Source organism: Podarcis erhardii, assembly GCF_964252035.2.
Source record: "Podarcis erhardii genome assembly, chromosome: 5".
In the NCBI taxonomy this organism is placed as follows: domain Eukaryota; kingdom Metazoa; phylum Chordata; class Lepidosauria; order Squamata; family Lacertidae; genus Podarcis; species Podarcis erhardii.
Window position 1 is genome coordinate 56206946 of NC_138509.1, and position 25543 is coordinate 56232488.

Genomic DNA, 25543 nt, shown 5'->3' on the forward strand with positions numbered 1-25543 from the left:
GAGGGCACGGTATCCAGCCGTGAGGCCAAGGGCTGCTAGCGACAATTAGGGCGGCGCTTTACGGCACTTCCTGTTCCACTGGAGGGAAATGATTTCAAATAGAATACTGTACTGTAAAATAAAAGGAGAACTGTCTAGCGCAGGTAAATGCTCCCGATGATTCTGCGACCGTTTACTAGTTTACAAGAGATTATAGGTGCGGCTTGTACAGAGGGGTCTATTCCCCAGTTGTATATATCCTATGACAAATATAACAGGTGAAAAGTGTAACGTATACCACATTTTAAGTTGTCAGTGAGCAGGATTCTGAGATGTCTTTGAGAGAGAGTTCTGTGAAACTCGAATGGTGGTGTATTTCTGTCTTCTGCACCCTCACACACTTAAAAGCCAATTCTAAACAACGGGTTGGCTATTTTTAAATTTATTTAGCTGAACCTCGGGATATTATATAATCCCCTTCTGTAAATTGCCTAGATTTTTCGTAGCGAGTGACCAAAAAGTCAAATATGTAACAATAATGATGTTGTACAAGCACTAAATACTGACCCTTTCACCAACGCTGGCATCAGAATGATTTCACTATGCACCCATTTCAGTTGTCTAATCAAAACTAAATAAAAAAATTCCTTCCAGTAGCACCTTAAAGACCAACTGAGTTAGTTCTAGGTATGAGCTTTCGTGTGCATGCACACTTCTTCAGATACTGAATGAATAGGTATGAGCTTTCGTGTGCATGCACACTTCTTCAGATACTGAATGAATAGGTATGAGCTTTCGTGTGCATGCACACTTCTTCAGATACTGAATGAATAGGTATGAGCTTTCGTGTGCATGCACACTTCTTCAGATACTGAATGAATAGGTATGAGCTTTCGTGTGCATGCACACTTCTTCAGATACTGAATGAATAGGTATGAGCTTTCGTGTGCATGCACACTTCTTCAGATACTGGTATCTGAAGAAGTGTGCATGCACACGAAAGCTCATACCTAGAACTAACTCAGTTGGTCTTTAAGGTGCTACTGGAAGGAATTTTTTTATTTTGTTTTGACCATGGCAGACCAACACGGCTACCTATCTGTAATCAAAACTGCTCTTAAGCAGTAGCCAGCGTTAAGTTTAAGAAAACCATTTTATGTATTTTATTACAATAGGAATCAAAATTCAGTTTTAAGACCAAGTACTGCTGTATTGATGTCGTTGTTATATATTTATTTGTACCCCGCCTTTTCCCGTAACTGGAACTCAAGGCGGCTTACAGGTAAAAACCCACCTTGAGTACTGGCTCACCGTTGCGAGAGAGAGAAAAAACTCAGTTTCCCAGAGTACATAGGGGTTGTATGTGAACGAGGCAGATGCCCTAGAAGCGTGCGCGCCAATAGGGCTTTGCGCACGCGCCTTGAAGCTGTAGTCACGTTTAGGGAAGGATCATAGAGATAGGAAAGAAAGGACAGGAATAGTTCCTTTGGGTGGGAACTGCGTTCGCCCTCGCCGCCCCCCAGGCACTTCCTCGGTTGCTCCTTGTCGGTCGAAGCGGCCCGTGCATTTGTTTCCCTCAAAGGCGCGGCGATGAGCGAAGAGGTGGAGGCGGCCGGTGAGGGGCTGGGCGAGGGAGAGCAGCAGGACGTCGACGATGAAGAAGCGATAGCGGGTCTGGAAGCCCCGGGCTGCTCCGGGGAAAACTCCCGCTTCGAAGCGGGAAGCCGCTCAGAGTCCAGCAACGAAGAGATGGAGGAGGATGAGGAAGAGGAAGAAGAGGTGGAGGAAGAAGCAGCAGCAGCAGCTCTAGGAGGGGGGTCCACGGACCCCTTCGGGGGTTTGGGGATGGAGGAAGGCGAAGATGAGGATGAGGTAAAACAAGAGGCAGTGCGCTTAAGGGGGAGCACAGGGGCACCCTTGGGTGAAGCAGACACCATGGGGTGAGATTCCGTCGGACTAAGATGGAGAAGAAGCAGGTTCAAATCCTCCCTCCGCTGGCCTGGGATCGATCCCCATCTATCAGCCTAGCCTACCTCACAGGCTTGTTGTGAAGGTGGAAGTGGGAGGAGGCAACACATATACTTTTTCCTGGAACTCACTGATGAAAGGATGGGGATATAAATATGTAAACAGCACTTCTTATGATGCCCTGTGCCAAATATAGCCAGTGTGGTGCAGTGGCTAGAGAGCTGGGTAGGGATTTCAGATTCAGATCCTTGCTCAGCTTTGACTTTCCTTGGATACCTCTTGGGCTTCTTTCTCTTACCTAATCTTCTCCTGTGAGTTCCTTGGGAACGGTGGGATCAGGAACATAGGAAGCTTGCTTATACCAAGTCAGACCATTGGTACATTTAGCTCAATATTGTGCACACTGACGGGCAGCCACTCTTCAGAGTTTTGAGCAATGGTCTCCCAAAGCCCTACCTAGAGATGTCGAGGATTGAACTGTGATTTTCTGCATGCAAAGCAGATGACCTACCACAGAGTTTATGGCCCTTTCCTATATACGTTTTGCTTGCTCTGTGTTTTCTCACAATGTGACATCTTTTGTGTGTCCCCAGTGAAATATTCCTCACCATCTCCCATGGCTAGAGACAGTAATGTTTCTGAATACCAGTTGCTGGAAACTGCAGGAAGGGAGAATGTTCTGATGCTCAGGTTCTGCTTGCAGGTTTCCCATGAGCATCTGGTTGGCCACTGTGATAACAGGATACTGGACAAGATGAGCCATTGGCCATTGGCCTGCTCCAGGAAGCTCTTCTTATGCTCTTAATTTTATTTATTCTATATGTTTACATATGCTTTCACTTAAATGGTTCCCAAAGCAGTTCACAACAAAATTAAAAAGACCGTGTTCAGGAAAATCCCCACTTCACTTCTAATGCTGTGCTTTAATCAAACAATAAACAATATACATCTTTGTATTGCTAACAAGCAAAACTTTTAAAATTGCTATTTCCCTCCTTTTTTCATGTTTGCAGCGCATGATTAACCTCTCTGAGCTGACGCCATATATAATGTGTTCTATCTGCAAAGGGTACTTCATAGATGCCACAACCATCACAGAATGTCTTCATACATGTACGTACTAATATTAATTTCTTACTCAACAGAAGCTTTGATGTTATCTATGCAGAAATATCAAGCCTAAGTACATTTTGGTGATAATGTAAAACAATGTTGTATTAATTGTGGTAACTGCATAGTGGTGGATGCCTCTAAGAGGGGCCCTGGAAATTCTAAACAATCCAGCTACAGTATGTCTTGGATTATACTACCCCCACCCCAAAATTCTCCATGATCATGTTCTGAAATAAATTAAAATAAATCATTCCTTTATTTGCCTTTCATATTCAGCTTCCTAAATAGATCTTAGCACATTTTCTTCGACTTAAATAGCTACCCTGACTTCAGCTTCTGCTGCTCCTTAACCTGAATGTCATGGCTAGGCTGTAGATGACCATATGCAGATGCAGATCTGGAGTGGGTTCTGTAATCCAAAATCCCTGGAGTCATTGGGTGACAGCTGAAGCCTGAGGTACCGCACACAGATGTTACTGCTGTGCAGACCAAGAAATACTAGTTTTCCTTGTATTTATTCCATACTTGTCCAGCCCAGAGTCTTCATATAGCCTGCTGGTTAGGAACCTAGGAAGTTGCCTTTAATCGGGGCAGAGTATTTGTTTATCTACTCTGCCTGACAGCAGCTTTCTAAGTTCTGGTAGAGGTGTTTCACATGCTCTGGTATTTGATCCTAAACACACACACAATATAGATGCAAAAGACTGAACCCAGGGCTTTCTGCATGAAAGCACATGTTCTACCTCAAAGTAGCTTGCTTTAGGTGCAGCTGCTGCACCTGGCTCCTCCCTTTCGGTTCTTGGACTGTGAGATGATATGCATTTTGACAGTGAAAGGAATAAGGAGTGCCCAGCCAGGCAACAGACCATTCTGTTTGCAGCAGCTGGGAAAGTAAGAGGGATAAAAGACAGTGGGAAGAGTTGCAGTAATTTGAGGGGGAGGGTTATATACCACCTCAGAGTAGCATTGGGAGTTGGAGCAGCTAGAACAAGCATAGGCAAATTCAGCCCTCCAGATGTTTTGGGACTACAACTCTCATCATCCCTAGCTAACAGGATCAGTGGTCAGGGATGATGGGAATTGTAGTCCCAAAACATCTGGAGGGCCGAGTTTGCCTATGCCTGACCTAGAATCAACCTTAATAAAAATTGTATTATTTTATGTAAACATGTTGTGGATCCTTCAGTATGAAAAGGGAGAGATTGATATCAAGTAAATACATATTGCATACCACTATTCAAGACTTATTCTTAATAACGTTTTTCAGTAAGATTTTAGTAAGCCTTTGAAATTTTGTATCGAAAAGTAGGGCAGAAATCGATTGAAAAAGTTTTTATCCTCCACACGCACACATTTTATTTCTACAGTTTCTCTGCATTTTAGGTGACACATGCTATATATTCTGTGTTATCTTTGGAACTTGTGTACTACTACATTATAGGCCTGTAACTGCAAAATTTATCTTCTACAGTCTGTAAAAGCTGCATAGTAAGACATTTTTACTACAGTAACAGATGCCCAAAATGCAACATTGTAGTACATCAGACGCAACCCCTTTATAATATCAGGTAATATATTTTAATTATAATTGTTTATCTATATTTTGTGTGTGTGTATGTAAAAGAAGCAATGGTTTTCAGATAACACTGATATTTCTATTTTGGACTAAAATATATTATTGGAACTTGAAAAATACTTCTAACTTGCTATATGCACTGGAGGGAAGCGTTGCTGTCTCATAAAAGGTCTAGCACCTCACACAATTCTTAATTCCCTTTTTTGTTTACCAACAAAAGTTTTCCATATCCTAAAGATTTGCCTCCCTGGTCTTGAAACTTTCCCACACAAGGGTTGTTTGAGACTTCTTATTTCCTCTGGTGCGCCAGTGCATTGCTTCAAAGATGGTTGTAAAGTTGCTTTTGTAACTGAGATATTTTGGCTTGAACCTCAAATCTTTACCAAGATAGGGAAACCTGCAAATCTAGGTATGCCATTGAAAATAGCTTCTAGTTCCTCTCCTGCGGCTCTTCAACAGTTCACTACCACAACCCATATTCAATCACTAATTTAATTAATCTTTTTATTCTACTTCCGCAGGCTGGATCGACAGTTGCAAGACATAGTGTATAAATTAGTTGTCAGCTTGGAAGAAAGTAAGTCTTTTATTTTGAGCCTAGTGCTATTTATAAAAATTAAAGATAAGATTCACCAGAGAATGTGTTAGCTGCAAATTAGATAATTCCTAAATTGCCTTGGTTCTTGATATAAGGGCTGTGTCTGTTTTCTGTGACTGCAGAAGCATGAACCCCATCATGTAGTTTGTCACACAACCATCTGAGATCCTCAGCTTTCATTTTATAAGGTTGGTAGGCATTTTGGTTGTAGAGAAGAGCTTTAAATATTGTGACAAAGGAGTCTGATTCTAGAGCCTAGGGCTTGCCGATCAGAAGGTCGGCGGTTCGAATCCCTACGACGGGGTGAGCTCCTGTTGCTCGGTCCCTGCTCCTGCCAACCTAGCAGTTCGAAAGCATGTCAAAGTTCAAGTAGATAAATAGGCACCTTACCTTCCGGCGGGAAGGTAAACGGCATTTCCGTGCGCTGCTCTGGTTCGCCAGAAGCGGCTTCATCATGCTGGCCACATGACCCGGAAGCTGTACGCCGGCTCCCTTGGCCAGTAAAGCGAGATGAGCGCCGCAACCCCAGAGTCGTCCGCGACTGGACCTAACAGTCAGGGGTCCCTTTACCTTTACCTTATATATCTTAACTGCTTCTGTTTTAAGCCTTTTCTCTCTTTTTGCCGACTTAAGAATCTTTAGATGACACAATACTATAAATGTATGAAAATCCTGCTGAATGATAATGATGGATTCTTTAGTTTGCATGTTTTGTATCTCTAAACAACTAGTTTGAGAAAATATATCTATACTGGGGTTGGGGGAACCTGTGCTCTCCAGCTGTTGTTGAACTACAACTCCCATCATCCCTGATAGTTCGCCTTCCTGGCTGGAGCCGGAGGGGGTTGGAGCCCAATAACATACTGAGAGCCACAGATTCTGCACATATCTATGCATTGTATTTTCTATGTGGAGCAAACATAGCAAAAATATTTTGTATTCATTTTTTTAGGAGAGAAAAAGCAAATGCATGATTTCTACCGAGAGAGAGGTTTGGAAATACCTAAGCCTGGTAAGTTTTTATAACAACTATAGTAGCAGCATTGCTATTTAAAAATATGTATGTAAGAATTGTCATGCCGCTTTATTCCAGTGGATCAGGTAGCTCAGCTTTCTAACCACAGACTATGGTCAGGCTGATGCTAGGGGATGTCCCATGGGTATGATCATGAAACGTGTTCCAAGTAGGATAGTGTAATTGGTACAGTATTTAGAAGGATGACAGATGATTGACTGAGCAATTGTCATTGTTCATTGAACCTGATTAAGCTGTTTAATGTTTCCTTTTCCCACCCCACCAGAATGAAAATAATAGTACAGTAACTTATCTGCCCCACAAGAGTATTATTAAGCTTAATTAACTAGCTTAAAGATTCTCTTATTAATGTGCTATAAGATAGCAGGGCAGTTTAGAGTTGTGATATTCACAAATGAATTATGTAGTTGGCATTTTTTGCTAAGAAGAATTGTGTAGTGATTTTGTTCATGTCTGTGAAAGATAGCTAGGGTTTTTAAGGCTCAAAATAGAGTGAAGAGTAGAGAAGGGATTACTAGAGTGAAGAGTAGAGAAGGGATTACTAGATGCACAGCACAATATATATGATTAGATCTGACCATCATAGCAAATGTGACCACTTTCTTGTCTGCGGCACCCTTTGGGAATTTGGGATATCCATTGCTTATGAACTCTTCCTGTGCATTTATGACAACATCAAGGCCTGTCCAAATTCATCTAATATAGGAGAATACTTGCATCCACCGATAACTTTGGCTTACTAGCCAGTTACTAAGTTAACAGTGATTCTTGTTAAAATGGCAGAGAACTGTGCTCATGCTGTATCATAGAATCAGAATTGTAGAGTTGGAAGGGAACCTTGAGAGTCTAGTCCAACTCCCTGTAATACAGGAATCTCAACTAAAGTATCCATGACAGGTGGATGGCCAGCCAACCTCTGTTTAAAAACCTCCAAGGAAGGAGAGTTCCAAGAAAGACTGTTCCACTGTCGAACAGGTCTTACTGGCAGAAAGTTCTTCCTGATGTTTAGTCAGAATCTCCTTTCTTGTAACTTTAATCCATTGGTTCAGGTCCTAGCCTCCAGAGCAGAAGAAAACAAGTTTGCTCCATCTTCCTTGTGACAACTACTTGCGTTGTGTTAACTATAGGTTCTTGGCTATAGCTTGTGGTTTAGTAAGATAAGATCTAAAACACAAGGCCCAGTTTGGATGACATGCTAAGCCAAACCTTGGCTTAGCTCAGCATAGCACAGAAGTTAAAAGGATTGGAAAGGAACAAAGTGGTTGCAAGCTCCTTTCTCCAGCAGCCCTTGTAATCCATGCAAGCATGGTTTGGCTTACCATGTCACGTGAACCAGGCCAGTGGGTTGAAAGAAAATGTGGGTTAAAATTGTAACAAAATGCTACATTAATCACAGAAAAAACAGTGTTGTCACTCTTGAGTTAGTAAAAACATTTAAATAGCCCCGATAGGAATTAGGCAGTGCATTTCTGAACTAAGATACAAGTCTGTGTAACTTGTTATTTCATCATGTATCTTGTTGTAGGTGGGAAATATATTCTTTGCTTTCTAGTTTTGTTTCTCTTTCTACTATCCTAGCTGTTCCACAGCCAATTGCTATAGCCAGGGGGAGGCCCCGTAAAGTTGTAGGCTCGGTTTTCCGTATCCCTCCAGAGCTTGACATGTCACTACTCCTCGAGTTCATCGGGTAAGTAAAAGCAGACTTTTAGTAGATCGAGTTTTAACTTACAAGTAGTGTTTTTAAGACATGGACGTAAAAGGATATGTTGGCCTTGGCATTCAGTTGCAACATTAGCTTTTTTTGTTTCAGTAATTAGATCGAGAGCTAATGGAAGACATTCAGATTAGCAATTCTATTTGTAGAACTCTTGGCTTACAAAAACCATCTCTCCTTTCCCCATGGATGTAGATTCATCTTGAATTTCTGCACTGTTCTGAAAGGCTTTCTTATCTCTACAGATTGATTTATTGAATAAAAGTTCAGTTCTTACAGAAACAGACTGCAATTTTCTATAGTAGGCACATGTAGAACCCTCATTATACCTTTTCTGATGAAGTGTACAGTATGTGTAAAGACAGTTCTATTTTATCAAACCATGCCCGACCAAGCGTTCTGTAACTTGGGGTGCCTAACCTTCTTTGCCTGTTTTTAACCACTAGGTGGCAGTGACAACTGGCAAACACTGAAGTGATTATTGCTAAAAGACAAGCCAATGTGTTTCTGGACATGTGCAGTAATAGTTTTTCTCTAATTTAACATATCCATTTTGCATCCAACAAAGTTGCCTGGTCAATGGTAGAGGTTGGTTGTAGACTCAAATTTCTTGAGGGTTTCACATTGGATATTGTCGTCTAAAAGAATGGTGATCTGTACTTTCCCCCCTTTTTAAAATGAAACACTTGTAATGTTATGAACTATTGCAACCTTAGTTTAAGCACTTATCAAAAGAATTTCCAATAAGTCAAAAATCATTTTGAATACTATAGGTGGTTCTCTTTAAGCCCCTCCCCCATTTTATTCTTACAACAATCCCCTGAGGTAGGTTAGGCTGAGAGATGGTGACTGGCTCAGGGAGCATCTGTGCTGATCGTGGGTCTCAATGGGCCTTAATCCAGCATCACCCTGGTTCAGAATTGCTGTTTGTAATGGTGTGTGTGCCAGTTAACAGTACAGTGGTGCCCCGCAAGACGAACGCCTCGCAAGACGGAAAACCCGCTAGACGAAAGGGTTTTCCGTTTTGGAGGCGCTTCGCAAAACGAATTTCCCTATGGACTTGCTTCGCAAGACGAAAATGTCTTGCGAGTTCCTGCGGGGTTTTTTCCCTTTCCCCCCCCTTTTCCTAAGCCGTTAAGCCGCTTATCAGCTGATCCGCTGATAAGCCGCTTAACAGCTGATCGCTAAAAGCCACTAAACCGCTAATAGCGCTAATCCGCTAAGCTGTCAATGGGCTTGCTTCGCAAGACGAAAAAACCGCTATACGAAGATCCTCACTGAACGGATTAATTTCGTCTTGCGAGGCACCACTGTACTTTTAATGAGCAACTTTTAATGTTGTGAACTGCCCTGAGATCTACGGATGAAGGGTTGTTTACAAATGTAATTACCAATAGTTGTTGTCATAGTAGTATATGTATATCTGTTACACGTTTTGTTTTGTATTACATTTTGTCATTTTCTGGGAGCAATTTTGTTTATTACCTCTTCCATATCATTCAATTTATATCTTGAAATGGTCCAGTCCTTCCTATGGTAGTAAAAGGGTATCAGACACCCCAATCCTGGGAATGAAAAAACTGTGATATCTTCTGTTTTGGAAATAACATGGTTTTTCCATCTGTCTTTGTTAACCTTTTAGACATTCATGAAGATAAAGGGTTGACTTACAGTTTTTTGAAAGATAAAATTCTTGTCTGCAAGTGAATTTGTCTCCATGTATCTAAAGGAAAAGCAGTCAGTCCTCTGAAATACAATTTGACAGCTGATTGTACATATGATTGTTCTGCTCAGCACCCAGTCTTGCACACTTTTAGATTGATGTCTAAAAGTAGACTTAAATTACATGGTTAGTTCTACTAAAGTCAAGCTCACTGTTTTTCCTAATACAGAATTCTTCAATATAAAGGTAATACAGTGGCTGTAATTCTATTTGTTTCTGTGTCAGTATAAAGAAAGCAGTTTGTCATTGAAGCTTTTAAAATTATGCATGTATATTTTAAATACACTGGCCTAGTTCAATAGTTTCCAGTTGCTCCTGAACCAGGAAGCTTGTGCCTACCTGGATCAAAGCAAGCCAGGATATTAAACTGCATATTTGTGCCTATGAAGCCTATATATGTTTGTCTGAACTGGGCCATTGTCTTCTCCTGAGACCAATTCTCAAAGTGCGCTGATCTAAACATATATGAAATATGTGGTGAAATAATCTCAAACTTGAGGAATGGTGTTATCAGTATTCTAATTACACCAATATGCGTTCTCAGCAGAGCAGCAATAGCAAGTGTAAAGCAGTATCTAAATGCTGAACCAGACTGAATGAGGACTAACTATGGAGTGCAGATGGAATTGAAATGGTGGTGATTAACAACTTGCCTGACTTAAATGAGGTGACCTTGGCTCTTCCTGGTAGGGTCATCCACACTCTCTAAGGAGGTCTGTTAATTAGGGTTGTTCCTGAATCCAGTTTAAGGAACTTCTGTGATGATAGTTTTTTCTTATGGATTGCATCTGATTCAGAAAATGTTTCCCCTTCCTTGAAGATAGGAAACTTACCCCTGTGGTGCATGCCTTAGGAACTACTTGAATCAACTACTGCAGTTTTTCCTTTCACTACTTTTGAAGCCTGTCTAATTGCTACAACTTGTGGTGAGTGCTGCTGCCTGCTTTTAACAGGAGATTATGATAATGATGATAACTGGTAATGTTCTAAGCTTCCAAGCATAATCCAAGGACCTGAAGAGCATATAAATTACACACACGTGTATCACAGAAAAACTCTGTAACTAATGGCATTGTATTGATTTAGCAGTTTGAGCCTGCAAATCCAGATGTAGCTCAGACATATTTATTATGTCAATTCTCTTTTTCTTTCAGAGCTAATGATCTGTCTGGGAAATTTAAGGTACAAATACTGCTTAAATTTATCTTCCTTTGCTTCATTGTTACGACATGCATAAGTAAAACTAAATGTTGCATTGAGAAAGCCAATGATTCTGTCCGGGAGTATATACTGCTTTTTTGCAAATCTGTAATTTATAAAGATAAAGGAATGTTGCAAAGGCAGGGATGTAATATTTTAGTTTGAGGGACCAGGCGCACTGGACATTATGACTGCCTCTGAAGCATGGTCGCCAGCCTGTAGCCTTTTAGATGCTCCAGTCAAACAACATCTGAAGAGTTACTGGTCAGTTGCTCCTGTTTCAAAGAGTGAACAGCTAGACTGTATTCTATAGAAATGGGCTAGTGATTAAACAATGCCCAGAACATCATGTTTTTAATTATGTCTGTGAGCTATCTGTGAAGGGTAGAAATTTGTAAAGAAATAAATAAAAATGGTACATATATGTATTTGAGAGCCAATGTGGTGTAGTGATTACCACCTCAGACTGAGACAATCCAGCTTCTAATTACCACTCAGCCATGAAGCTCACTGGGACCCTTGAACCTATTGCTAGCTCTCAGCCTAGCCCAACTCACAGCATTGTGGTGAGGATAACATGGAACAGGGAGAACCATCTATGCCTCCTTTAGCTTATGGGAAGAAGAACTAAATACACAAGATACATGCGCAGTGAGATTGTGGGTGGAAGAGGAAAAATAGTGGAACTGTGGGTTGCAGCTGAACAACATCGTCCTACTGCTGAAAAAAGCTGTTTAAAGGGGAAATTTGTGAAAATGACTTACTGGTTTCATCTAACAACAACAACAACAACAACAACAACGATAAAGTCCTTGTTAAAGAACCTGATTAGAATTGCCCCCTTCATTACTGAACAGCCTTACAGTATGAAATCTGTTTCCTCCTTCCAGCCACTGGAAAAGAAGTTTGTACGGGTTTCAGGAGAGGCAACAATTGGACATGTGGAGAAATTTCTCAGAAGAAAGATGGACCTTGATCCTGGCTGCCAGGTATGCTGTGCTAATTGTTTGCACCATATCGTTGGCTATGACACTCCTCTACTCTCTTGCTCACACTGAAAGTCTGCTTCCTAGCAGCAAGAATGCAAGTGAGGTTTTTACCGTTCTCCATGCAGTGCATTTCACAAGGCATTATGTAACTTGGAAAAGCCACACTTGTTGCATCAAAGAATTTATGTAACACACACTGAGGCAATAGCAAGCAAGCACAGAAGAAGAAACCAAAGAAGAAAAGTCAAATGTAAGAGGGCAAGCCAATGTGTTGTATTATAAGAGCTTTAAAGTTATTTCCACTCCACCACATAGATTTTTAAATAGCACTTTGCCGTATTTCTCTCTGTGATGTTTTGAGGGGCAAAACAGAGTTTTCAGTGAAATGTTCGACAACATATCTTTTTGTTTACCTTTTACATGTGCTGTTTGCTGTCTCTGGTTTGCAGCTTTAGCACCATTTTTAAAAACAAAATAGCTTCCTTCTATGGCAGTCTCATTTCAGGATCACATAGGCAACATGAAGGTGTCATGTTACCATGTAGCCACTCAGATTTGGCCCTTCTCCCCTTCAGCATCCCTCCCTCTAACATCCTGGTGGCAACAGCTATGCACTTGTGTACCTTGAAAATCCTGCCTCCGTCTCAGTCCAGGGAACCTGAATGAGTAGTGAGATGGGACCACTGTCCCGAGCCCATCAAGCATATCGACCATCTCCCCACCTTATAGTGTCATTCCAAAATGGAGGCGATTCTGAAGAAGAAGTACACATGTTTAGGGTTTCCAACAAGTCAGCCCACCAGGACTCTTGGGCCATTGCTTGAAATGTAGCTGAATATCAGCTGCAGTGTCCATGATGGCACTCTGTTCCATGGTAGGAACAAAGGATACAGCAGCCATGCCTGGAGCAAATAGGTTGATATTCTTACAGAGGAACAGCTAGGAGCAGCCTCACCACTGCTGTTGCTAATGAGGTGGAACTCTTTCTGTACAACCCCAGGCCTGCACCTTGTCTGTCTGAGTTATGGTCTCCCTGTCCAGGATTTATATACTGGTAGTTCTATGCTGTGATTGATCACACAATACCTTACGCTCTGTTGTGGTCTGGAAGGTCAATAGGATAGAAATTCTGTGTCAATAGCTCTAGGTCTAGTCTAAAACTTCACCATAAATGGGGGTGTGGTCATGATATTTTAAGATTATAAGACAATGTAAGTACTAATGTTCTTCTCTTATGCCACTGACGACTCCGTCCATCTTCACGGGCAGAAAAATTGCACTGGTACATCTGTCATCGTGGTGGTGGCATATTTTTTGTTCTGAGAGTGTAGCATGGCTTCTGCCAAATTGTGCAGCTGTTCAGCAGGTACGACTTGATATTGAATTTCACATTTTATAAAATACAGGATTTAATGGCAATTATGTGCAAGGTGAAAAGGATTCAAGGATTATGTGTCCTTGTAGTTGCATTAATACACGTGATGCATTTGCACATCTAATTAAAAGAAAGGTTTCTGATTCTGCCTTTTAAAAACATTAATCTGCCCAAATGGTCTGATGTGTTAAGACTCCAGCGTATGTTTTGTTACTCTCTTGTAATGAAAATGTACACTAAGTGAATTCATTGGGCACATTTGTAAAACCTACAGTACTGATTTTGTGATATGTTGTGATCTGTTTTCCAAAGATGGGATAGACATATTTTGTTCTCAACTGTGTCTACAAATGCCTTTGATTGTTCAGGTTTATTTGTTTCTGTTGATATACCTTCTGTTCATTTTTAAAGTGTGCCTAGATTAATTTGCAGATAGAAGATATGACAATGCATATTTATCCCATCCCATGCAAAAAGAGTAACTGCAAAACTTCCATCTTCTGTCATTGTTACTGGAACATGCAACACTCTGTTTAAAAGCCTTGTATGCCACAGACTTCAGTTGAACATAAAAGTTGATGTTGCACTTGTTTCCTAGATATATTACTTGGAAGTAGGCCCCTAAGGATTCCCAGCTTAATTGTGGTTGAGTCCAGAGGAGTTCTTTGCTAGGACACGGCACTAGAGAGCCTTGATTTTCTCTCTTCCCATAGGCTGGCAGTTTGTTTATTATTGCTGTTGATGCTTGAAAGTCCTGATCTTGGTCACTGAGGGAATGATTAGTTTTATGCCTGCAGCAAAGAGACATAATTGCAACATGATTTTTGAATGTTATCAGGTGTTATTTAATTTTAACATGGTCAATCCGAAAACAGTATTTCTCCTTTTCATACTTGTTTGCTCACTAATTGCAATGAAGTGTATCTGGAATGTCCAGCTTCAGTAACTACTTGTCAGAACATATTGTTGATGTTACTTATTCTCATATCGCTCTTCAGTTTTGCTGTACTGCAGGAAGCCCCTATCCTGAAGGCCTGACACAGCCTGTCAAATAGTTTCTTCTGTGTGCTGTCCTTCCAACCACACTGATTTTGGCAATGGCAAAAGAAAAAAGGAGTTATGGTGCTGGGCTGGGAGAAGCACTTCATTGGAGGCTCAAAACACCCTGTCCCTGCTCATCAGACAAATTGGATGAGTACCAGAATACTAGGCTGGCAGGAGAAATTTAAACCTCTCTTCCCAGCACTACAGTGGAGATTCCAATATTCTCCCTTCTCATCTGCATAGATCGCTGAGGATGGGATTGGGGTTTTTTTCTTGGGGGGGGGGTGACCCACCCCAAGTGGTTGGCCAAAGGTAATTGCAGCCATTGGGCCAAAAATGGCTGACCACCCCTACTTTCCGGTGTAAATTTATGAGCCCCACTGTTAGAGATAGGGCCTTGGCTGCTATTGTGCCCTGGCTTTGGGATGTTCTCCCCAAGGCAGCTTGCCTGGTGCCAGCTTAGATGTTCTTTCAGCACCAGGTGAAGACCTTATGTGCTCATGCCTTTTAGACAAGTTTTTTTTTTCTTTTTAGGCTTACATTCTGTAGTCCCAGCTGTCCTGGTTTTAAAGTTTTTATGACTGCTATTGTTTTAGACATCTGCTGAGGCACTCTAGAAGTCTTTGGACTGAAAAGTGTTACATTAAGTATTTGCAATTTTTTTTTAAAAAAAATGTTGAATAAACCACGTCTTCCCAACACTTTAGTTGCCATCTTGCCCCCTGGACTCATATACAGTGGTGCCCCGCAAGACGAACGCCTCGCAAGACGGAAAACCCGCTAGACGAAAGGGTTTTCCGTTTTGGAGGCGCTTCGCTAAACAAATTTCTCTATGGGGTTGCTTCGCAAGAAGAAAAAATCTTGCGAGTTCCCGCGGGTTTTTTTCGCTCCCCCCCCCTTTCCTAAGCCGCTAAGCCGCTTATCAGCTGTTCCGCTGATAAGCCGCCTCTCAGCTGATCGCTAAAAGCCGCTAGACCGCTAAGCCGTCAATGGGCTTGCTTCACAAGACGGAAAAACCGCTAGACGAAGAGAATCGCGGAACGGATTAATTTCGTCTTGCGAGGCACCACTGTATTCTTCTTGAAATCAGCCTGTGAGCTGCTGTCTTCACTTGATAAGACTGTTGTAGTAATGTCTGAAAAATATCTGAAATAGTAAGTGCCTTGCCATCCTAATATCAGGACATCCAAAAGCTGCTTTCTGCCTGCCTTTTGAGTGAGAATTAGTGTGGGGAGAGAGCGACAGTTATAAAGGAATTTGCTATTTCACTGCTTTAGATGTACTAATATAGCTTACAGAAGTGTTCCCTTGTCAGAGGAATCTCTCAGATGAAAGTGTTTATTGTAAATGAAGACGGGCTTTGGGGAGATAATTAGAAGTAGCATGGGTTTGATGCATATTCTGCTAGAAATCAGAGTGATTGGGCCCAATATAATATCTGGTGCACGGTAAAGGCACAATGAGAGCAATTTATAAACAAAGGGAGAATTGGGGTCAATAATTTGTATAAATAGCCAATGCAGTTTTTATCTGGCTCCTCAGTAGCTGTGTTTACCATGTACAGTCATACCATGGGTTAAAGTCGCTTTGGGTTAAATCTTTTCAGGTTGCGGTGACCTGGAAGTAATGGAATGGGGTACTTCCGGGTTTCGCCACTCACGCATGCACAGACACTCAGAATTACATCACGTGCATGTGCAAACATGGCGAATCGCGGCACGGGCAGACGTGCAGGCGCGGGTTGCGTTCTGCTCATGATGCGAACGGGGCTCCAGAACGGATCCCGTTCGCATCCAGAGGTACCACTGTACAGTGCATAGCTGTCAACTTTCAGATTTGAAAATAAGGGATCAGCAGCCTCACCTGTCCCGGGGACAGTCTATGGGATATCTAACAATCCGGGATAGCAGCAGGAAGCAGCAAGAAACGGCGCTGGGATAAGGGAATTTCCCGCAAAAAAAGGGAAGGTTGACACCTATGGTACAGTGGTACCTCAGGTTAAGAACTTAATTCGTTCTGAAGGTCCGTTCTTAACCTGAAACTGTTCTTAACCTGAGGTACCACTTTAGCTAATGGGGCCTCCCACTGCCACTATATGATTTCTGTTCTCATCCTGAAGCAAAGTTCTTAACCCAAGGTACTATTTCTGGGTTAGCGGAGTCTGTAACCTGAAGTGTCTGTAACCCGAGGTACCACTGTATATCTAAAGTTAATGCTCAGCATCTGAAGCGGAACCAGTATCAGAACCCCCAAAACAAGAAAGAACAAATTGTTTGCAAGGCAGGGAGCCAAAGAAAAGCATCATGGTCTCAGGCGGACAAAAGTTCCAGGAAGGGCAGTTGGTGAGTAGGAGGTCAGCCTGACCGGATCTGCTTACAAGGAGACAAGTTGCTCAGACTGAAGAACAGGCCCTGACTTTATAGAGCCAGATAGAGTTGCATTCATCCCCCTAGTCATCTAATGCGGTACAGTGTCAGCTGGTGGAGCTTGTAATGCAACCGGGATGACACTTCGGGATAACATAAGTTAGTGTGCAACTCTTGCCAAAGATGCTGCTGGGTGGTCAGGAGAGCAAGGTGTTGGAGCCTGACAAAAACTTGACAGATCCAGTGCTTAATGCACAAGTTGCATCCCTTATGTCTCATTTTCATCTATTTTTCCTTCCAATTCCAGGCATGCTTACTTGGGAGTAAGCTGCATAGAACTTTGTGGAACTTCTGAGAAACATATGTATTGGATTGGGGTGTCAGGGAAATAACTTGCATGCATCCAATCAAGGCATATAATTCTTTAAAAACATCAGAAAGGTTTCTTTCCCTTGCTTTAACTAGACTTTGGTGTGTTCATTAGGGGAATATTTACAGTTATATAATGATCTTCCTGTTTCCAGAAAGGGTCAAATCAGTTATATTCATTTTTGCAACACTAGTGTAACACGGATTTGATTCCAAACGTAAAAGTCTAAAATAGATTTAGAACACTGCTGGCAGATGGGATTGCCACCCCCTTATCTGTAATATATTTCCTTACATCACAGGGATTAATGGATATAATCACAAATGCTACAGATGCTTCTTAAAAGGGTGGTTGAGAACAAATTGCTTCTTTTCTTTGTATTTCTATTCCCTTGAGTTTTACAGCTATCACCTGAATCCCACCCGAACAATTAGTATTGAAGCTTTAGGACTTGGCACTGAAGTAGCAGAATTAGGCATTTAATATTCCAAGCACTTTGAGGTAGAGGGGAAGCAGCTTTGAAATCATTTATTTAAAGCCACTGAAACATTTAATATCTGAAGTCTAGAACTGCAGCAGCGAAGGTCACATCAGGATATCTCTAGGCAGTCACTTTTGAATTATCTCAGGACTGTGAAGAATTGTTTTACAGCAATGAAATCCGTTAACATTTTGCTTCCAGTGTTAATAAACTGGAATAAATTCCATCTGATCATAATTTGTGGCATTTAATGGTGTGGATACATAGAGTTGTATCTAGTGTTGTCTGTATGCGCAGAACAGGCTTCCACATGTGCAGAGGGACTTCACCGTCCTCTGAAGCCTTCCATGCATTCTCAAAATGTGCTCTGGAGGGTTGGGCTCTGCAGAGCAGATTTTGAGGCCACTCGGGACTGCAATGGGAAGGAGAGAAAAGTGACCACAGCCTCGGATTCTGCCCATAGGAAACAGGCAGGTGGTCTGAAATGCAGATAAAATATGTGTGTTTGCACCATGGTGTTTTAATTAGATGCTAATTTGCCATTTTTTAATGTTTGTAATAAGTTAGGAAGATAAAGAGGGGGAAGTGGGGGAAACACATAGAAATAAATGCAGCTCTAATGTCCAATTTCTTATGGACTGGACCTAGGACATTTCACTTGATCATATTCTGTTTTGCCTTTCTTTTCTTACTAGCTCCCTCTTTCTGTTTTATCTAGCTCCAAGGTCCTTGCTGTTATCTCTAGTGTCATTAGATAAAGGGCGGTAATCCACTCTGACAAACAGGAGACAGGCTGTTCAAAAGATGTACCTGAAATGTCTGTTAGGATTTCTGCTTCCCTAGCCATCAGATGTTTTTCTGCTTCTGCCAAACGTGGCCAACTTTGTTGACACCTCTAAAGATTCTTGAGATTTCTACTACTGTAAAAATGTTTATACTACGGTAATTTAGCACAATAAAGTGGGGAAATATGTAGGAATAAATACTGAGCAAGCCAGGCAGATAATTTGGAAATGTATACCTGATAGGTTTAATTATGATAAATTCTGCCCCTAGATGCTATTTTTGACCAAAACAGACTATTACAAATTTCAAGATTGTCCAGTAGCACCTTAGAGACCAACTAAGTTTGTTCTGGGTATAAGCTTTCTTCATGCATGCACACGAAAGCTTATACCGAGAACAAACTTAGTTGGTCTCTAAGGTGCTACTGCACAATAGTTTAATTTTTTTATTTCGACGGCGTCAGACCAACACAGCTACCTACCTGAATCTTAAATTTCAAGGTCTCCTCTCCCACACCTATAGAGTATTGAGTTATCAGAGAATACCAACACTGCTACATGCTCTTTAATACAAGACCAAGGAACTTCATTTCTGTTCACATGGGGGAAGCACATAAGTCATAATTTTTATCCTTAAAATAAAGTTAATTCTGTGGTGTCAAGCAAAGGAGTTATACCAGAAGCCTTCTTCCTAAAAATCCTAATTATGAAACCTAGGAAGGTGAACATCCTCTAGCAGACTAAGTCAATAAAATCCTCAGTGAAGGAAACAGAACTAACTTCAAACATTTCAAACAGTGAAGATATCTCTGACTCCCTATAGGTTTCCAGGATGTGTTTTGTTTTTGTTGGATTTTTTTTTAAAAAAACCCTAAAATAATCATCTGCTGACTGGGAGAGGTGGTTCTGAAAATATCCAGAAACATCTTGAGTATAATCTGCCTCCTGTTATTCAGAACAGATTCGTACCCACCATAGAATAGCACCAGAGATAAGTCAAAGATGCACAGCTCATTGTTAAGAACCCAGTCAGCCATTTTCACACTGAGGAAGCTTTTATCAAGGATTGATGGTGAAATTGTCAGTAAAAAAAATGTTTGTTTGTTTGTTTGTTTATTACGTTAATATACCACCCTTCATCCACAGATCTCAGGGCAGTTCACAACATAAAAATACAAAATGAAAACACAAAATACATAATAAAACAAAACAAACAACCTAAAGACAACTTGTCTGCTGCTGCCACTTGCTTCTTGCAAATCTTGCAAACTCCTGAAACTGCAGGAGTTAAAATGTACCCTAGAACACAACCCCAAATCCCCGGTAGTGCAAAAGTGTTTTGTAGGTAACAAAATCACAGCACATTGATCAACACAGAAACAATTCATTGACACTAGAAAGACTGAACTCTACCGACTTAGATATTAAACATGGACATGATCATGACTTGTTGTTCCTATCTTTGTTTCAGTTGCATCACTTGAGATTTCTGTTTGCTGATGGTGTGGATGACTTAAGCAATATCATGCAATAGTTGCATGCAATTCTTACATGAATGGACTGTGCACCTCTGTTTAGTTTTAAAGAATCATTCAGAGAGTTGCCAATGATCAGTATCTCTGGGACTTGTTAGTATCAAATGAGATACAGATTGCAAATGGCATGTACACAGTGTCCACAGAGAACTGGCGCCCAGGAGCTCCTGCGTTATTTAATTAAAATGATTCTTGGACACCTGCTCATGTTAACAAGTTTAACCACACCTGTTCTGAAGGGATATTTGCTTTGAACAAATGGAATTTGAACATGGAATTTCTTGAGATATTTATTGACACATCCACTGAACAGTACAAAATGAAGTTAATATTTGAACAAAGTCCAAAGTCATTGGAGTTAATAAGATAGGAAAAGGATATTTAAAGTAGTTAACAGAGAAGCAATAAGTCTTACGAAGCTGGGACAGGGGGTGCTGTCTTCAAACGAACTCAATCTGTTTAGGCGTGTGCTTTACATGTTTATAGCTGCTTGTTACTTTACAGTGCTATTGCAGGCAATGGGTTCAATAAAAACTTGTGTTTTGAAGAGATCTCTTGCCAAATCCTCAAATTGCTTTTTGAAATTGGGACTATAAAAGAGTAGTTTTGAGGTCCTGGAGATCATTTCTGGAGATGAAATAGATACATAAAATGTGTTCTCAAAGAGCCATTGAGTTAAAACTTTAAAGCCCCTAGCTTGTTGCAGCTAAAGAAAACACATTTTGATACTTTTTTCTGTTTATTTCTAGGTAGACATAATATGTGGTGATCACCTGCTGGAACACTATCAGACTTTGAGGGAAATCCAGCGAGCTCTAGGGGAGAGTGCAGTGCAGGTAAGTTGATGCCACAGCTGCAAGGGAATTGCCTCTGGTGCTCCTGCCTCAGCCTCCCATACACTCCTTGGGGATATACCCAAGCATGGCATTTGCTGGGAAAGCTTCTGAGTTGTGAACCTTTAAGGCAAAAGTGTGCATGAGTCCAGCAGTGGCAATGGCTGAAGTGGAGCGTCTGGCTTTTACCAACGTCAAGTTTGCCTGTGTGTACAGATGAGCACCTCCCTTTTGTGTGGAAGACACTGCTCCCCACTGTTTTGGGGAGGAATGTTGCAGCAGCACTGTTGAGGCAGGACAAGAGTATTCAAATCTAGCAAAAAAGGGGTGAAGAGAGACAGGTGTCAGGTGCACCAGTTAAACATCATAGCATGTGTTTCTCCTTCTCTTGCTTACCTGTGTGAGGTGTAGCTGTTGAAGTGGAATGGGGCTGGATATACAGTATGTGTCCAGAGTACCGAAGTGAGATACATATTAGGATTGTGAGATAAGAAGCATTAGCAATGTGTTCAGCTTCCCATGTGTGTTCTGAGGCCAAGTGCATCTAATGATCTTTTGATGTGGACAGAGTGGTCACTGACTTAAGCGAGAGGGAAATCTTATGCCAGGTCTGGCATTGATGTAAAGTTACCTGTCAACCAGGATTGAAGGGCTATAGGATACAGCGCAAGTGTGCTCCTCCTCTGTACTATTCTGCCTTGCCCATGACTCCACCCCATTTTATCTGTTCTGACAGCATTCTGTTGTGCTGCTGGCATATTTAGAAGCTGGCCAGGATAGCAAGCCTTCAGCCAAATCCTATAGCATCTTAGCCAACAGAACTTAAGTATAGGACTGCTTCTTAAGTCTAGCTGAGTCTTCATGTAGTGTTTAAATGGCTTCTACCAGCACATTACTTTAAAAAAATAAACAAATTTCAGGTATCTGAAGAAGTGTGCATGCACACGAAAGCTTATACCCAGAACAAATTGAGTTGGTCTCTAAGGAGCTACTGGACAATTTTTTAATTTTTTAATATATTTTGACTGCATCAGACCAACACGGCTACCTACTTGAATCTAAATTTCAGGCTGTTATGGTTTAGAGCGTTGTTGTTTTTAATGAAAGCAGTCTCTCCCAGTCTAAAGACATAAAAGGGTATATCATGGATCTCCTAGTAGGTTGAGGAAAAGGAAAATTCACCAACTCTGTTATCCTTGGTGAATGTGCTCTGATCTAGGCATACTGCAGGCTAAGCATGTGCTTCTGCATTCACAGATCAACCCTGCTGAACAGGTGGTTGGCTCTGTCTGCTTTGTATGCACTAATCATTTGTTAGGACAGTGGTGGGTAGAGTGTGCATCTGGAATCAGAACTGACAATGCTGATCTTGTACTTTAGCATTCAAGAGTATTGTGTACCAGTGATAGCAGGTGCTGGGTGCAACCGCTGCCCATTGTAGGGCAGGATTATTTTGCATACTCTGGTCACATCTAGAACGGCAGTCATTGTAGAAGCCTCTTTCTACACACATATTGTCTTTGCTTGATCACAGCAGTAATGTAGAATTCTTACCACATTTTAAAATCGTACAATATAAGGACAATTGAAAATAAAAAAAAATAAGATACATTTTATAATCTGGTGGCTCTTTTAATCAAATATAAGGATAGCTTGCTGAATTACTGAATTAAAATAACCTGTTTTACAGGTTGAATTGTTCATTTCTCACTTTGGTGCATAAGTGCTAATTTTGCATTCTAGACAAGGTGTCAGAATGAAGTGTAATCAGTAGAGAAAGGTGTTATACAGCAGTACATTTTTTTAAAATTTATTTTGCTCATAGGTGATGTTTTGTTTGATGTTGTAGATCTTTTCTAGCCAACACATCTCCAACATTTGAACACAGTATATGTCAGAAGAAGTCACAATCACAGCATTGCCTTTCACACCTAATAGTAGCCTGTCAGGAAATTGTGACAGACTTATGGCAAGGCTAAACCTATCATAAGGCACCATTTCTGTATATCCAAACTTCCATGCTAGGGCTGCATATAAAACTGTTGTGATTTGGCTGATTTCAATGGCTCAATTATGCAGTCAAATGGAGGTTGCCAGTTGACTCCCTATGGCTTTTGTACAGACTTGCCAATAAGTATGGACCAACCCTATATATAACCCCAAAGCAGTGCCTGCTTTTTCATTTACTCCAGCAGTTTGTTTCAGGGAAATTGCATTCTATAACACTTCGTCCTGGGATCGAAAGCTGAAGCTTCCTTATTGAGAATGACTCATAGTGTGTTTGTCGTCTTCAAAAAAAGCATATAATGTACTGTACATACAACGGGAATCTGCAGACGGTCAGGTTTCTCCAATACATACATAGGTGTTCAGGATGATGCATCTGCCATTAACACTTGGCATTTTTGCTAAGCTAAACACTGGTTTTACTGCCGCAAACACTGCCTTGTAAAGTGCAAAGCAGCCCTCAAACTTAATGGAGGGAGGATTGGATCCTAAGGAGTCTCTGCAATAACTGTGGCTTGATGGAGAAGCTGAGTCAAAAGACAAAGTGGTTGCAATATGATGTGGAACAGTTCAACAATGGGTTGTGCATTCTGACTGTTAGCCTCTCTTTAAAAGGGATATTACAGTGTTCAGACACAGGCAAACAACTGAATGACTTGTTCAGTTGTTTTCAAACCACCTCTAAATGGGACTGTACTCACAAAGAAATTACAAGTGGGCTTCATACTCAGCTGTTGACTCCCTTGATCCTCTGTTCATTAAATAGCACACTGGGAGATCCTGCATTTTATTATTCACAATCAAGAGCAAATTTTCATTAGGTCTCATAAAGAAACTTAGGTGTGGCAAGGCTTTGTTTTTGCATTTGTTTTTACTTGTTTACAAGTGTGATTTTTCTTTCCTACTTTCTAGGATGGCTTACTTGTACTTCACTATGGGCTGATTCTTAGCAGAGATCCCACACTTTCAAGGATTTGTTAAAATCCAACATGGAGGGGCTTTGAAGAAACAAATGATCCTCATTCTGGGAAGTGCATGATGAACATTAATGCACAGTTTTCACTCTGCATAGTAAGTTAGAATCTGAAAAAAGGAATGCTGTAAAGTAAGCACAGCTATAAATACTGCAGTGCTGTTATGTCATTAACACCTAGCTAGTTCAGGGAAGAGCAAATGTGTCAAGATGACTGGATTTGTCTTAAATGCGGTTTGTGTATTGGCAGCACTGACTCCCAGGACTTAAGCTTGAAACCAGTATTTATCTGAAAGACAGTTTCACTGGTGTTCTCAGGGATTATCTCCAGTGTGCAGTGTTTTATTGGAAAAGATGTGTTCTTCTCAGAGACGTTTATTGTACACTAATGGTATTGGTTTAGAAATAGGAAAGGGAAACCTTTCAGTTGTGTGCCTAAAATGGGGGGGATAATCACCTTTCAAAAACCGCAAGCATTGTATCTCATGGTTTATGTGAGTAATAGCATTAAAACATGCAATATCCTATAAATTTGTTAAAATTGGAGAGAAATTGTGTGCATGTTAACTAGACACCAGAATACTGATGCTACTCACACAGCGTGGATGTGACAGTAGATTGCACAGGGCTGCCTTTGAGGTCCCTTTGGAAGCCATCATGCAACTGATTATATTCCTATTGAAGACAATAACCAGACTTTGTTCTATGAAAGTCTATCAGAAGGACGGCAGTAACCTTTCTCTATCCCCTGCTACTTTCCTTTAAGCCCACTTCTTCTTCTGGTCTGCAGTCACTACCATGTTTGCCTTTGTCCCTTGCAGCCTCTGCCCTAGCTCCCCTTCTTGCAGATGTTCCACTATATTCTACTCCCTCCCCCCAGCTTTTGTTTTGCCACCTTTGTAGAAAATGACTATGTCTGTCCCCTTCCATGCATATGAGCTTGAGACTGCGCCCTGTGTTTTCCAGCCAGTAGTAGTAATGCCCTGTGAACAATAAAAAAAGCTCTGGTTAAAGAACAACACGATGAAGGAGTTCATTTTTAACATTTCCTGTAACCTAGCCACAGCAATGGTCTTAGTACAAAGATTTCATTAAACCTTGCTATACAATGCTTAGTCTTCAACTTTTGCAGACCCAGAATCCACCATTAACCCAAACATGCACCTGGGGATCCATTTCATAGTTTTTAACCAAAAATTTATCTAGTAGTGCTGCTGTTGTGACCTCCCTTAGACCAGGCTGTGATATAAAGTGCAAGTGTAAGAAACCCGTGGCCTTTTAGATGACCTTGGACTCCAACTCCCATCAGCCCCAGCCCTTGTGGCCAGTAGAGACGGATGGTGGGAATTGTAATCCAGCAACATCTAGAGGGCCACAAGTTCCCCACCCCTGTGATAGTGGTTCCCAAACCACCAGTTGAAGATCAATGGCTTAATCCATTATCACATAGGCAGCAAACAAAGTTTATGCAATTGGAGCGATAGATGGAAGACACATTACTGATGCCACTCCCGTGCCTCTATAGAAGGTGTCAGATTTTCTTTTGCTAACTTTTAATTCATTACCTGTGCACTTAAAGATTCTGTCCTATTGTGGAACTGCTACTCCATAGTCTTAAAGAGGCTTAGATGTGCATTTATGGTGACCTGAAAAGCTAGTTTTTAGACCAAATGTGTGTTGAAGGGTTTTGCTTTTGAAAATGCCTTTATGAATTCAATTTTGTTACAATAAATTTTTGATGTGGGGATATTCATAAATATCTACCTGTTTTAAATTCAAAATATCCAGTTTGCGTTCAGTATTTCTAAAAACAACAGAATGGAACAAAAATTTATTTTTGTAAATATTTTTGTCTAATGTTTTAAGGGATGAAGTATT

At 41.0% G+C, this 25543-nt stretch overlaps 1 protein-coding gene across 2 annotated transcripts; it reads left to right on the forward strand.

Moving 5' to 3' along the window:
• The first annotated feature begins 1399 nt into the window (after positions 1–1399).
• On the forward strand, positions 1400–24684 carry PCGF6 (polycomb group ring finger 6). Of its 2 annotated transcripts, XM_081863452.1 has the most exons (10): positions 1403–1851; positions 2961–3060; positions 4532–4628; positions 5158–5213; positions 6187–6246; positions 7849–7957; positions 10862–10889; positions 11798–11896; positions 20602–20688; positions 23605–24684. In XM_081863452.1, the coding sequence occupies exons 1-10, from the start codon at positions 1570–1572 to the stop codon at positions 23671–23673; spliced, it is 987 nt and encodes a 328-aa protein (XP_081719578.1). In that variant the 5' UTR covers positions 1403–1569; the 3' UTR covers positions 23674–24684. The 2 variants fall into 2 exon arrangements, with proteins under 2 accessions (XP_081719579.1, XP_081719578.1); XM_081863453.1 differs by lacking the exon at positions 11798–11896 and having other exon boundaries at positions 1400–1851.
• Positions 24685–25543: the final 859 nt, after the last annotated feature.